This window comes from Bos indicus, chromosome 23 (genome assembly GCF_029378745.1).
Source record: "Bos indicus isolate NIAB-ARS_2022 breed Sahiwal x Tharparkar chromosome 23, NIAB-ARS_B.indTharparkar_mat_pri_1.0, whole genome shotgun sequence".
Lineage (NCBI taxonomy): Eukaryota > Metazoa > Chordata > Mammalia > Artiodactyla > Bovidae > Bos > Bos indicus.
In genome coordinates, this window is record NC_091782.1 from 36,711,657 (window position 1) to 36,727,710 (window position 16,054).

The following is a 16,054-nucleotide window of genomic DNA, read 5'->3' on the forward strand; positions in this document are numbered from 1 at the left end:
CAATTGTAGGTGTGGATTTTCTTTTGATTTACTCTTAAATGAAGATAAGAAATGTTAACAAATTGCCCTCTTAGATTTTGACATCTCTACAGAGTCTGTGTTTATTTTTTTAGAGGAGACCCATTTCACAGAGCATGCATTAAAAAACTATAAATTTCTAAGAAGCTTGCTATGGGATAGAACATTACCACCACCTCAGAGCTGGATGGGATGCTTTGGATTTAGCACGTGTTGTTGATTCGGCACAACATGATCTTGGTGTACATGTCAACTTTATGTGAATCCCTCTGCAGGCACTTGAACAGGTTATAAAATGCAGAATGACGAATATCTTCATCGCTGGACACCAGGGATGGAAGTTCTGACCAGACTATTTCACCCTCGGTCAGCCGCCTTACTGGAAAAATAATCTGAATACCCAAAAGATAGTGACTTCTTATGTGTTTTATTAGTATTTGCTCATTTTTTTTTTGCTTCTAATTATCAAAATAAGATTTGGGGAAGATATACGAATATAAAACTCTCTAGATATGGATTTTGGAGCCAGCCTATGAGAAAACTATTAGGAATCTAAAAAGTAGAAACATAACTCGTTTAGTTTTAACTTTCTCTTTTCTTCCTTCCCACTCTCATCCTTTGATTTGATGAGAACAGAGAAAGAAGACAAGTGGAATTTCAGTAGCAGATATCCTGGGTTACTTTGAAGAAAATGCTGATCTTGGAAATTCTGTACTTTAGTTCTCTTACTCTTGAAAATATTTCAACCACCAGTGCCCAGGAAGAGGCAAGCTTTCGGTGGAATTGTGTGCAATGCAGGGAAGGCTGCACATGTCAAAAATTGCAGTGAAATTCTGATTCCTTTACAGTAGAATCTATCACTATGAATGACTAGGCTCCTGCTTTATATAGTAGCAGTCTAGAATATAGAAGTCATAAATTTTTTTCTTACAAAATGAGATATTTCAAAACACCTTACACATTACAGAAGTCACCTCTTTCATTCATGAACAAAGCAAGAAAGCCCTCTGCAGGACACTCACCTGGCTGAATTGCCTCTCTATGAATTCTTGAAGTTCTTGTACTTTTTTCAAATTTTGTCTGGCACTTGATAGGATAGTATCTGAGACTTCTTTCATATTCTGCAGCTCTGTGACTAGATGATTTAGAGGTCTTTTCCAGGAGTACAGTAACATGATTATCCACTTACTCAGGTCTTCATTCTAAGCAACCAGAAGAAACAGTCTCATTAAAATAATCATAATTCAGTGGTTTTGGTAACATGTGATCTTTGCTCAGAGCAGCTGACCTAAAAAAACTTTTGGTTATTCCTATGTGCGTGCAGAGATATTTGAAGGTAGTAAAAGTTTCAAAATGATAAAATGTAAGCTATTAGTTCACACTTTGCTGAATTATTAAAAATCTAGGTTATGCTAGGAACTAATTCTTCTGATGAGTTCTAATTTATAACATGAAGAATTTTCTTTTTCCTCTGAAATTCTACCACCACTCAGTGAGTTCTTTTATCTTTGTATATTTGCCTGAGAGAATCTAAGTTTTTACGACAAGTCAGTATGTGCTGCAGTGCCTGACCCAGGAAAGAGGGATTCCACCTGTGCCCACATCATTGTCACCCAGTGATTCATTCGTATTAATGAATCAGATGAGTCACTTGTATTAATTTTTGATTGGTAATTGCTTTATGATATTATAACAAAGAGATAAGGAAGAAGACATGACATTCCTAAACAGGCTTCTCTCCTCAGCTGATCCCACATCAGCCCCCTCTGATATCAGAAGAGTCTGTTTTGTTGACATGTGTCCGGGCAGAAAATGGCACAGTCTTGTTTTTAGTAACAGCATCAGTGGGATTCACAATGGAGGGTTTTGCCCCCTACTTCACTACTATTACCAGAATTCAGCATGAAAATCCCGGGGTCTGAAACTCTGTAGTTAATATGCCTGATTTCTTTACAGCCATGAACTGTTTTACTGGTAAAGAACAGAGAACTGAATAGGATTAAATATAGTAATGCACATAAAGTGCTGAGTAAAATGTATGGCCATGTAGTAACTCTCAATAAACTTTAAACAATAAGCTTATTGAAAAACCCCTCCTCTTCTTACTCTTTGACCTTTTCCTTTACTTGATCACCCTCATTATTAATGAGCTTAACAGGGGAAAATAATGCTGGTATCTTTAAGAAAGTTGTAGAGAGAGAAGATAGTATTTTAAGAGGGATGCATGTGAAAATATTTTGAATAATGTTAGGATGAAGGATAATGCAGGAAATCAGAAAGGAGAGATTATAACTGTGAAAATTTGGAGCTGCCATAAATGACTGAGGCTTGATATGTAAACTGTGCTGTCCTCTGAACAGAGGCAATTGTTGCTGCCTTGAGAAGCAAAGCAATGTTTATAGGCCATTGTGGGGAGACTTACAAATTAAGAATAAAAGGTGACAGAGGAGTCATTGAGAATGACGAGTGAAGGAGGTGTCAGAGAGGTAGAAGCAGAATCAGGAGAGCCTTGAAAGGCAGATGCGGGGGCTCAGGTGGTGCAGTATAGGACTCCCACGTAGGAGTCACTAGTAACAGGGAGTACTCAAAACTGGGGTGTGTTCTTATATATTCATGAATTTTGCAATCTTATATTTTACACATGGAAGTTCCCATTCATTTCCTGTTTTCATACAGAATATTAGCTGCAATCCTGTGTCTAATGCATTGGTTGAGCTAAAGTTGTCTGCATGGACATTTTATAAATCTGTTATTTATTTTGCTACTACAGATCTTTAGTCATCCCTTGATTTCGCTCATGCTTAATCAAATGCATAATATAATTTCTTTTCAATTTCTTACCATTCCTCCACCTTTTTCTGCATGTACAGTTACCATAACCTCTAATAATCTGAAGTCTGGTAACATACTTCCTGTCTCATTTGACCCAGTGAAAAACCCAGGTGAAAGACTCACGTTTATCTTTAGGGCTTGTTCTCTTTCTTCGGGAGTAGGGAGGGGATCGGTATGGCAGCTCTCGTCATTGATATCGTACTGTTTGCCCTGGGCATATTTTTCATCCTGAAAGTGATCAGGCAATTAGTTACGGTTTTTGGGCATTCAGTAGATGAACCCATTACAGGAACATTAACATGTTTGACATTTGTGTAATTTTTATAACGTGGAGCATCACAAAAATTGAAAGTCATTCTTTTCCTATTTTTCTATACATTGTCTCTATAAAAATGATTTTACATCTAACTTTTCTAAATTCAACCTTTTCCCCTTGTCTATTTTATTATTCTCTTTTCTTTTTATTTTTTATTATTTGACCCAAATATAGCACTTTTGTACCAATACTTGGTGCTTCCCAGGTGATGGTAGTGGTAAAGAACATTCCTGCCAATGCAGGAGATATAACAAGACTCAGGTTTGATGCCTAGGTGAGGAGCATCCCTTGCAAGAGGGCACAGCAGCCTACTCCAGTATTCTTGCCTGGCAAATCCTATGGCCAGAGGAGCCTGTTAGGCTACAGTCAGTAGGGTTGCAAAGAGTTGGACACAACTGAAGTGACTTAGAATGCATGCATGCACCTATATTTAACCATTTAATCTCTTGTTTACTGTGGGGTAGAGCCAATATATTCCCTTACAAAGAGTTATACGCTTATGACTTTGACTTATCTCTGAATCCGCACACCAAAAAGCTTAGTGTTCTTCCCAGGTGCAGAATACAATGTTGTTTACGGCGACAAAACGGTACTGCAGAAAAACATGGCATAAAGCTATAGGGAATACTAAGCATGGACTGAGAATAATAAGAGTAGAAAACTCTAGCTAACACATTGACAGAGAAAAACTAATCTTTAGTGAACGTTATGAACATTTAAAGAGATTACTTGGAAGAGTTGGAAAAAAAATGGACAGTCAAAAATGGAGGATGAAGCAAAACTAGTGAGTAAAAAGAACTACGTGAATTTAATAGAAATCTTCAGCACCGCTTTTTATTAGCTGTCTGCTCTACTATGTGCTCCTTTATTGACCTAAAAGAATTAACACACAACTTTGAAATACCTTCATCAAAAAGAGAATAATTGTTTCCAATTGTAAACATTCCTTCTATTGTAGTTCTACAACTGTTCACTGAAAAACTTAAAACAATAATTTGTAGCATTAAAAAAAACTACCATTATTTGTTTTTGTGACAGGATTTCAGCTTTGTTTAACATGTTCCGTCCACCCAGTTCACTGCAGAGCAGTTCTCATTTGTTGGCTATTTACTCTGAGCCTGGAGAAGAAAGCCCAGAGACACATTGAAGGACCAGAAAATCAACATGCTTCTTTTTCCCCCAGTCCCACCTAAAAGTGCTTTGTGTCAGGTAGTATTGTGGGCTGAATGTGTGTTCTTCAAATTCATGTGTTAGAGCCCTAACTGCCAAAGTGCTGTGTTTTGAAAAGGGTTCCAACATTTTGGGACCCCATGCACTCTAGCCCACCAGACTCCTCTGTCCATGGGAGTTCTCAGGCAAGAATACTTGAGTGGCTTGCCATTCCCTTCTCCAGGGAATCTTCTAGACCCAGGGATAGAACCCAGGTCTCTCACACTGAGGGCAGATTCTTTACCATCTGAGCCACCAGCGAAGCCCATTAACATTAACCAGCTCTTAGGGTGGAACACTGATCCAATAGGTTTAGTGTCTTTATGAGGCGAAACAGCAGAGAATTTTCTCTTTTCTCTCTACATCTCTGTGTCTTTCTCTTCCCCAACCCCATTATGTGTGAGCATGCATGGAGAATCCAGCCTGGGAGGAAAGAGTTCTTACCAGAACCTCACCTTGCTGGCACTCTTATCTGATACTTCTAGCCCCCAGAACTGTGAGGAAAGAAATTTCTGTTGTTTATTCCACTGAGTCTATTGTATTTTTTTATGGCATTCTTGGCTGACAAATACAAAATCATTTATTTTGGAAATTTACAGAAGAAAATGAATGAAAGGAAATTGAAAAAGTTATTGCACTTCTTAGGAATCTTTGAGATTTCACAAAACTGATCCTTTCTTCGATTTCCACATCTTATGAGCTGATGGCTACTTTGACCTAGAGACTGCGTTATATGAAGTTTGGTTGATGCAGCCTTCTCGTTGAAAGGACAGTATAGCTCAGTCACTATGCGAAGGTTCCATCTGGGAGCCTAGCGAGCTACAGTCCATGGGGTTGCAAAACTCAGACACGACTTAGCAACTAAACCACCACCACCATAGTACTTACAAAATCAGTGAACATTATGCTGGAATGGATGGCAATGTCGCGGGACAACATGGTAGCATTGAGAAACAGGTTTCTAAGGGATTCCAAGGGGATGTCAAACACGTCAGAACAGCAGAACGGGCATGTTCTGCCTTGGCACAGGAGCAGATTTGACATGACCAGCAGCAGCAGCAGGCAGGACCCTGATTAAATAAAAACATGAGCTGTTCTGAGATGATCTAGTCATCTGAGGTTATCAAATACATCCTGTGGTGGGAAGCCTCCTCTTTCCCTGTTCCTCTGAGCAGGAGTGGTGCTGTAGTAGCAGGGATGAGGAAGAAGGAGCACCTTCAGTGTAAATTTACATGGATGATGATATTTGTACAGATAGATAGGTGGAGAAGTAGGTTACTCCCTGTAATTTTGTATTGCTGCCAGAAGGACTTCTGTGCTCTGCAAACATTTGGAACTTAATTCTGAGCCAGAGTGTTTAGGCCATTCTTTTAAGACAGTTTAATGTTGGGACTCTGCAACTCTGAGCAGTGAGGCCATCTAGAAGTTCATAATTTTTAGACTCTACATTGACTAATGCCTGCATTTTAGACACTGAAATGACAAGAAAAGTCCAGTTGATCTGTGTGGTTTACCATCATGCTGGGGTAAGAGTAAACACATGACTGACTGATCGCTGCTATTGACTAAAAAGAGAATACCAAGAGAAAAAGGATACTGTACTTTGGATCTGCTCGCTCACCTTAGTAACCCCATGCATGTCTATGATACTTTTCCAAAAGCTTTAAAACATCTTAAAATTTGTGTTTCATGGGAACCCTGTGAGATAGCCTTAATCTTCACTAAGATCATCAAGTTATGTTAATGAAGATGTGATGACTTGGAGAGGGCAAGTAATTTTCCCCAGGTCCCATTATTAGCAGATGCAGGTGACTGGGCACCAGTACACTCATCTGTTCACTTCCTGATGTCACATCACACATGCCTGTGGCCCTCGGTCTGCATGTGTGTAACCAGGAACACATCAGGATCTCTGATGACTGTGCTTAAAGAGAAAAATATTTTGTCTTTGACTGCAAAACAGCAGTGACCCTGGAACATTGGTTTTATCCACTGGTTCTTCTGTCTATAAAACACTCACTGTTACAGTCTTTGACAATTATCAATGTGGGGGCCTGGTTCTGCTGGCTAGCCTTTCTTCTAGGTACCTTGACAGCTCTTCTACTTTTATCCATCTTTAATCTTCTCGTTATGTTTGTTTCTTCAAGAAAACAGCAAATAAATCTCCAAATTTAATACAAGAATATTACCTGGTCAGCACCCAATATAATGTCATTGGCTCTGCGAATAAGGCCTGCCCTTTCCTGACTTTGACTTTTTAGGGACAAAATTTATCTGTCTGGTCAGGAGTACATCCTGACAACCCATAGGGCTTAGTTTTTGAACCACCTCCAAACATCTCCTCTTTGATAGGAGAATTAGACCTTCATGCTTCCACGATGTATTGTAATATTTCAGAAATTATTCCTGGCCCTACCTTTGGCCAACAGAAGCATAAAATCATAGGCTCTTGCAAGCATGATTTTAATATTACTTTTCCTGTGCATCCTTTGTAAGCAGAATTTAAGACTGAAGAGAGTAAGAATTGAATTTGGGCAAGAGAACTGATAAAGTAGAGATTTTATCCTCCTGAATGAGGTGGGAACATGATTCTTTTTCCAATTTACCAGAAGAGTGGTAATTTAATTAAGGATAAGTTATCAGCATTTACTAGGTTTTCTCTGCTCTTTGTTAGTTTAAAGGGGGAAGGTATATAAGAATAAAATGGTCATTTAAAAATAGGTGGTGAAAATAAAAGAAGTGGTTCTCAAAAGGAAGACATATAAGTTGGAGAAATTCGGGACTATATCTCTCATCAACTAAAGAGACTTATTGTGACAGGCAAGGAGAATAATAGCTTGTATAACATAGACATTATTGTGTGCATATACTTCTGTGTAAGTATACATGTGTTATGACTAAATATATGCTTAATTCCTTCATGAAACTTTGGACCTTATAAAATTCTATTTTATAAGAGGCAGTAAATATAGCTGCTGCTGCTAAGTCGCTTCAGTTGTGTCCGATTCTGTGTGACCCCATAGATGGCAGCTCACTAAGCTCCCCCGTACCTGGGATTCTCCAGGCAAGAATACTGGAGTGGGTTGCCATTTCCTTCCCCAATGCATGAAAGTGAAAAGTGAAAGTGAAGTCCTTCAGTCGTGTCCAACTCTTCACGGCCCCATGGACTGCAGCCTACCAGGCTCCTCCATCTGTGGGATTTTCCAGGCAAGAGTACTGGAGTGGGGTGCCATTGCCTTCTCCGAGTAAATATAGCAGAATATTCTAATTCTTAATGTAATGGATCATTTATTGGTAGATGACTAACTATATGATTTTTTTTTCTGTTAAAATGTTATTCGTGTGATTGCTTTGGTAGCACATATATTAAATAATTGGAATAATACTGAGAAGATCAGCATGGCCCCTGCCCAAGGATGATGTACAAATTTGTGAAGCCTTCCATATTTTTCCATAACAACTTCGAGGGTTGGGATTGGAAGGAAGGTGGCAAGGGGGTTAAAGAAAGAGGGGCTATAGGTATACCTACGGCAGATTCATGTTGATGTTTGGCGGAAAGCAGTACAGTATTGTAAAGCAATTACCCTTCAATTAAACATCAAGAAATTCAATTATTAAAACTGTTATTGGGGGATCATGTAACAGGTTCACATATCCATTGTATGACTAAAGAGGATCTGATTGGAAACTGATGGTGTCAATTATCATTGGTTAGTGATTCATTAACTTTATAGTTGAATGAGAAAAGTAAACTAACCAACACTATTGTCTTGATTCACTGTCATAGCAGGCTATAATCCTTGTCTGCGTTTGCTTTTAGGTGGTTTAGTGCCCAAACTGTGAAACTGAGGCTGTTCTCAGAAGCACACAGTCATGAGTCCTGACCAGGGTTTTGGTTCCAGATGCTGGAGGCTTCTCTTCGCTGGTCACTAAGGCTGAAATTTTCTCTCCTGAGCATTCTCTGGGTCTATCATGTATACAAGTCTTTATATTTTGGTTTACTAATTTGATTCTCTTATTCTTTTGACTAGACTACCAAGTCCCTTTACAATTTATTTTTCAGACTCTTTTGTGCTTTGATTTTTCAGAAGCTCATTAGTGTATTTGCTTCCATGTCTACCTCTCTGAGTAGTTTTCAGCGTCTACATAAACTCTACCCTATTCTCTTATGTCGGGATGTTGTGGTTTAGCATCAGCATAATTTTATGAACTTCATTTTCCTTCTGGTGCAGTTTCTGGTATACAGCTTAAGCTAGTTGGCTCACATCTGGCTTGTTCGTGTTGTCTCCAAAAATTAGAGAACTCTGCTTTCTTTCTAGGCAATACTGCCCCTTGTTTTGATACCATTGCTAATTTTATATGATTTCATTTCCTGCTTCATAAGCTTTGCCTTTCTCAGTCTACTGTAACTTGAATACTATGTGCCTCTATGTCGGATTTTAAAGGTTACATATTTTAATGTATAAAAAATTAATAAGGTCTGAGGATCTAACTTTGAGCTTCATGATCTAATCGTGAGATTGAAAAAGCTCTGGGAGTTGGTTATGGACAGGGGAGCCTGTGTTGCCTCAGTCAGTGGGTCACAAAGAGTTGGACACCACCGAATGACTGACTGAACTGAAGAGAGTGGAACTTACCTGTGTTCTTCTCAAAAAGCAAAAGATAAACATGTGTGATGATGGCAATGTTAGTTAATAGAAAGGGAAACTCATTTCTAACATATGTACAAATGGGGTGGACAAGATGATGGAGGGGTAGGTGGAAGTGGGGTACACTTCTCTCCACTGATGCATCAAGAACGTCTAAAGATGCAACAGTTCTCTCAGAAGAACAGGTGAATCCTGGCAGGACTCTCTGACTACTAAGAAGGAATATCCGGATCCACACAGAACTCAGTAGGACAAGGAAAAAAGGGACAAGGCAGGGGAGGGAGAAGGAGCAGAACTAGTCAGACCAGCCTGCAACTGGGGGAGAGGGAGCTGAAGCACAGGGAAAAGATCCCTACGTCCATGGCCATCCACTGGGAAGGGGGAGGCATTTGAAGCAGTTGGGGAGAGAACTCACTAATCTGTGACAGTCTGAACGGAGTGAGAACCACATAGACAAGCCATGCTGCAGCCTTTCATACCTTGGACAGGGTTGTAAGTCCACTGGTGTCCACAGAAGCTGGGAGCTGGAGCCATGGGGATTGTGGAATGATCCCAGGGTGAGGACTCCTGTTGACCGTGGGGAGTCAGACTAATGGGATGGGATGGAGGAAATCTGCTGCATGGAATGCTTCTTAAGGAAAGCCATGAGGCGTAAAGGTAGGCTTCTACTGCCTGTGGAGTAGAGCTGTCTCTTTCTCCATGCTGGTACCTGTAGGTTGAGCAATAGAGAAAGACTTCAGTGAGGGTGGCCCTTGAGTGCCTGATGCACTAAGCAATGGAGAATTTTGAATGTCTATATACCTGACCCTACCCTATTCCCTAGCTAAATTTTGAGTTTTAGCATCGTAATGTTTTTATGAACTTACATTTCTTCTGGTAGAGCTTCTGGTTTACAAATTAAACTAACTCCTCACATCTGGTTTGTTCTTGCTGTTTCAAGAAACTTTGAGAATCTTCTTTCCCCTCAAGGCAATACTGCCTTTTAGTTTGCTACCATTGCTGACTTCCCATACTTTCACTTCTTGCCTAATATGTCTTTCTCTATTCACTATAACTTTAGTAGTATGTGTCCCTGTGTTGGTATTAATATTTATAATAAATTATTAACCTGATGCAGTTGAGAATCAAAGGACTACAGTTACAACAGTAGTAATAAATTACCCCCAAATTATAATCCATTAATGCCCCCTTTAAAAACTGATTTTCTATCTATATATTATTGAGATCTCTTAACTCATTTTCCTTACTAGGTGGCTCAATTTTGAAATGAAATATAGAAAACAATGGAGTGGTAAACTCTGGAAATTATCTTCCTTTTGATATGCCTCATTAGTAAGTATGCAAATATTAGATGTTTTTTTTTTTCCCCCAATGGGGCTGTTCTTAGTACATATTATAGCTCACTGTGGGGTGATTGCTATTCATTGAAGAATGTACACATTGAACTGTAATTGTCAAACACGTGAATGCAGATGAAGAACGTAATGCCAGGAAAGAACAAGCTTTTGTTTTTCTAGAAGGAAAACCTTTCAGTATCTCTCATCTACAGTCTAATCTTCAGATTTATTGAAACCCTTACTTTTCTTACACTCCGTTAAAAATTTGGATTATTTGGGGTTTTTTTGCCCATGAGTTGTATGTCTCATGTATTCTTGGATATTAAGCCCTTATCAAATATATGTTTTGGAAATATCTTCTGTCAATCTGTAAATTGCCATTTGATTTTGTTGATGTTCCTTTGTTTGGAGTTTGATGTCATCCCACTTGTATGTTTTTGCAGTAGTTGCCTTTGATTTTGGTGTGAAACCCAAAAACTTGTTGCAAAGACCAATGGCAAGAAGATTACCTCAATGTATTCTTCTAGGGGTTTAACTGCTTGAAGTCTTATGTTCACCTTTTATTCCCTTTTTAGTAGATTTTTGTGTATGGTAAAAGACAGGGGCACAGTTTCATTTTTTCATAGGACTATCCAGTTTTCCTAGTGCCATTTTTGAAAAGCTTGTCCTTTCCCCATTGGAAAAAACCTCTTTTTTCATAACCTAACTAACAATATATGGGTGTGCATTTCTTTCCAGCTTTGCTGTTCTATTCTGTTGAACTATGTGTCTATTTATGTGCCAGACGCAAGTCATTCTGTTTTGATTACTATAGCTTTCTAATACAATTTGAAATCAGCAATCTAGTCTCAAACTTTGTTCTTTTTTCTCAAGATCACTTCTATCTTTGGTGTTTTGTGATTTAATACAACAGAATAGACCAAAAAAGATGGGAAAAGTACACAGAAGAACTATACAAAAAAAAATCTTAATGACCCAGATAATCACAATGGTGTGGTTTCTCACTTAGAGCCAGACATTCTAGAATCTGAATTCAAGTGGGTCTTAAGAAGCACTGCTGCCCATAAAGCTATTGGAGGTGATAGAATTCCAGCAAAGCTATTTAAAATCCTAAAACATGATGCTATTAAAGTGCTCCACTCAATGTCAGAAAATTTGGAAAAGCCAGAAGGGGCCAGAAGACAGGAATAGGTCAATCCTTGTCCCATTTCCCAAGAAGGGCAGTATTAAAGAATGTTCAAGCCACTGCAGGTGCACTCATCTCCAGTGCTAGTAAGGTTATGCCCAAAATCCTCCAGGCTAGGCTTCAGCATTATGTGAACCTAGAACTTCCAGATGTTCAAGCTGGGTTTAGAAAAGGCAGAGGAACCAGAGATCAAATTGGCAACATATTCTGGAACATAGAGAAATTAAGGGAATTCCAGAAAAACATTTGCTTCATTGACTTTACCAAACTGTGTGGATCACAACAAAGTGGAAAATTGTTAAGGAGATGGGCATACCAAACCAACCTTACCCCTCTTCTGAGAAACCTGTATGCAGTTCAAAAAGCAACAGTTATAAGCAGACAAGGAACAATAAACTGGTTCAAAATTGGTGAAGGAGTCCATCAAGGCAGAATATTGTCACCCTGCTCATTTAACATATATGCAGAGCATGTCATGCAAAATGTTGGACTGGATGAGTCCTAAAGCCTAGAATAAAGATTCCTGGTAGAAATACCAAAAACCTCAGACATGTGAATGATACCACTCTAATGGCAAAAAGCAAGAGGAACTAAATAGCCTCTTGATGAGGGTGAAAAAGGAGAGTGAAAAAGCTGGCTTAAAACTCAATATCAAAAAAGCTAAGATCATGGCATCTGGCCCCATCACTTACATGGCAAATAGAAGGGGAAAAAGTGGAAGCGGTGACAGATTTCCACTTCCTGGGCTCTAAAATCACTGTGGATGGTGACTGCAGCCACGAAATTAGAAGATGATTTCTTCTTGGCAGGAAAGCTGTGATAAACCTAGACAGTGTGTTAAAAGCAAAAACATCACTTTGCCGACAGAGATCTGTATAGTCAAGGCTAGGCTCTTTCCAGTAGTCATGTCCACATGTAAGAGCTGGGAAGACAATAAAGAAGACAGAGTGCTGAAGAACTGATGTTTTCAAACCGTGCTGGTGTAGAAGACTCTTGAGAGTCCCTGGGCACCAAGGAGTTCAAAACCAGTCAACCTTATAGGAAATCAACCCCATATACTCTTTGGAAGCACTGATGCTGAAGCTGAAGCTCCAATACATTGGCCACCTAATGTGAATAGCTGACTTATTGGAAAAGACCCTGAAGCTGGGAAAGATTGAAGGCAGAAGAAAAAGAGGCTTACAGAGGATGAGATGGTTGGATGCCATCACCTATTCAATGGGCAAATTCTAAGAGATGGTAAGGGACAGGGAAGTCTGGTGTGTTGCAGGTTGTGGAGTCACAAAGAGACAGACAGAACCTGGCAATTGAACAACAACAGTGGTTTTATACAAGTTGTAGAATTTTTTTCTTTCTGTTTTGTTGGAATTTTGAAAGAGACTGCAGAGAATATGTAGATAGCTGTGGGTAGTATGGATGTATTAATAATATTAATTCTTCCAGTCAATAAATATGAAATATGTTTCCCTTGTGTCTTTTAAATATTTCTTTCATGAGTGTCTTGAATGTTTTCATACATAAATCTTTCAACACCCAGCTTAAATTTATTTCTAAGTATTTTTTTTGGATGCAATTGTAAATGGGATTATTTGTATTTCTATAATTTGTTTTGGTGTGGGATAGGTAACTGAGTTTTATGTATTCAAATACAGCATACAAAATGCATGCTATGTTTTACAGAATAGACAATTTCCCCCCCCAAATAAGACATACAGAATGCCCGGGAAGTATATGACAAGATGCTCAACATCACTATCAGGGAAGTGAAATCAAAAGTACAACATACACCACCTCGTTCCTGTTGAAATGGCTTTTACCAAGAATTAAGAAATAAGTGTGTTGAGGATGTGTAGGAAATGGAGGTCTAATGGATTATTTGTAGGAATCTATATTGGTGCAACTCCCATGGAATACCTTCAGGAAGTTTCTCAAGAAATTTCACAAAGAACTGTTATGCGCCCATTAATCCCACTTCTGGATATATACTCATTTCTGAATATATATTCAAAGGAAATGAAATAATCATCTCAAAGAGAAATCTGTACTGCCATGTTCATTGCATCAATATTCACAGTAGCCTAGAAACCTATTATAGGAACAATCTAAGTATCTGTCAGGAGGTGAAGAGATTAAAACAATGTGATGTTATATATATATATATATATATATATATATATATATATATATATATATATGTGTGTGTGTGTGTGTGTGTGTGTGTGTGTGTGTGTGTGTATGTGTGTGTGAATTTTATTTATCCATTAAAAAAGAAAGACATTCTTCCATTTGTGGCAGCATGGATGAATTTGGAAGGCTATATGCTAAGTTAAATAAGTTAGAGAAAGACAGATACTGTATGATCTCAATTGTAAGGAATCTAAAAAAAAAAAACACAACAAAACTGGAACTCAGAAACAGAGTAGGAAAGTGATTGCCAAAGCTTGGATGGTGGGGGAAATAAGGATGGGTTTGTAAAAGGTTATACATTAGGGGTGGCGACGAGAGGAGTTACCCGGAGCCATGGCTGCGCGGGCGCAGGAGGGCCTACAGCTATCCCACATTGAAGGTCAGGAATGGCGGTGGTGAGGAGATACCCCTCGTCCAAGGTAAGGAGCAATGGCTGCGCTTTGCTGGAGCAGCCGTGAAGAGATACCCCATGCCCAAGGTAAGAGAAACGCAAGTAAGACGGTAGGTATTGCAAGAGGGCATCAGAGGGCAAACACACTGAAACCATACTCACAGAAAACTAGTCAATCTAATCACACTAGGACCACAGCCTTGTCTAACTCAATGAAACTAAGCCATGCCCGTGGGGCAACCCAAGACGGGTGGGTCATGATGGAGAGATTTGACAGAATGTGGTCCACTGGAGAAGGGAATGGCAAACCACTTCAGTATTCTTGCCTTGAGAACCCCACAAACACTATGAAAAGGCAAAATGATAGGATACTGAAAGAGAAACTCCCCAGGTCAGTAGGTGCCCAATATGCTACTGGAGATCAGTGGAGAAATAACTCCAGAAATAATGAAGGGATGGAGCCAAAGAAAAACAATATCCAGCTGTGGATGTGACTGGTGATAGAAGCAAGGTCCGATGCTGTAAAGAGCAATATTGCGTAGGAACCTGGAATGTCAGGTCCATGAATCAAGGCAAATTGGAAGTGGTCAAACAAGAGATGGCAAGAGTGAATGTCAACATTCTAGGAATCAGCAAACTAAAATGGACTGGAATGGGTGAATTTAACTCAGACGACCATTATATCTACTACTGCAGGCAGGAATCCCTCAGAAGAAATGGAGTAGCCATCATGGTCAACAAAAGAGTCTGAAATGCAGTACTTGGATGCAATCTCAAAAACAACAGAATGATCTCTGTTAGTTTCCAAGGCAAACCATTCAAAATCACAGTAATCCAAGTCTATGCCCCAACCAGGAACGCTGAAGAAGCTGAAGTTGAATGGTTCTATGAAGACCTACAAGACCTTTTAGAACTAACACCCAAAAGAGATGTCCTTTTCATTATAGGGGACTGGAATGCAAAAGTAGGAAGTCAAGAAACACCTGGAGTAACAGGCAAATTTGGTCTTGGAATACGGAATGAAGCAGGGCAAAGACTAATAGAGTTTTGCCAAGAATGCACTGGTCATAACAAACGTCCTCTTTCAACAACACAAGAGAAGACTCTATACATGGACATCACCAGATGGTCAACACTGAAATGAGATTGATTATATTCTTTGTAGCCAAAGATGGAGAAGCTCTATACAGTCAGCAAAAACAAGACCAGGAGCTGACTGTGGCTCAGACCATGAACTCCTTATTGCCACATTCAGACTTAAACTGAAGAAAGTAGGGAAAACCACGAGACCATTCAGGTATGACCTAAATCAAATCCCTTATGATTATACAGTGGAAGTGAGAAATAGATTTAAGGGCCTAGATCTGATAGATAGAGTGCCTGATGAACTATGGAATGAGGTTTGTGACATTGTACAGGAGACAGGGATCAAGACCATTCCCATAGGAAAGAAATGCAAAAAAGCAAAATGGCTGTCTGGGGAGGCCTTACAAATAGCTGTGAAAAGAAGAGAAGGGAAAAGCAAAGGAGAAAAGAAAAGATATAAGCATCTGAATGCAGAGTTCCAAAGAATAGCAAGAAGAGATAAGAAAGCCTTCTTCAGTGATCAATGCAAAGAAATAGAGGAAAACAACAGAATGGGAAAGACCAGGGATCACTTCAAAAAAATCAGAGATACCAAAGGAACATTTCATGCAAAGATGAACTCAATAAAGGACAGAAATGGTATGGACCTAACAGAAGCAGAAGATATTAAGAAGAGGTGGCAAGAATACACAGAAGAACTGTACAAAAAAGATCTTCATGACCCAGATAATCACGATGATGTGATCACTGACCTAGAGCCAGACATCTTGGAATGTGAAGTCAAGTGGGCCTTAGAAAGCATCACTATGAACAAAGCTAGTGGAGGTGATGGAATTCTAGTTG

At 39.2% G+C, this 16,054-nt stretch overlaps 1 protein-coding gene and 1 non-coding gene across 2 annotated transcripts; one reads left to right on the plus strand and one right to left on the minus strand.

The window, feature by feature from the left end:
* Window positions 1-221: 221 nt before the first annotated feature.
* On the minus strand, window positions 222-9,558 carry LOC109576792 (placental prolactin-related protein 3). The gene is made up of 5 exons (XM_019985415.2): window positions 9,504-9,558; window positions 5,264-5,445; window positions 2,974-3,078; window positions 1,041-1,220; window positions 222-410 (listed from the first exon to the last, which is right to left on the minus strand). The coding sequence occupies exons 1-5, from the start codon at window positions 9,556-9,558 to the stop codon at window positions 222-224; spliced, it is 711 nt and encodes a 236-aa protein (XP_019840974.2).
* On the plus strand, window positions 7,716-7,826 carry LOC139179206 (U6 spliceosomal RNA). The gene has a single exon (XR_011563631.1). It is a non-coding gene; the product is annotated as a U6 spliceosomal RNA (small nuclear RNA).
* Window positions 9,559-16,054: the final 6,496 nt, after the last annotated feature.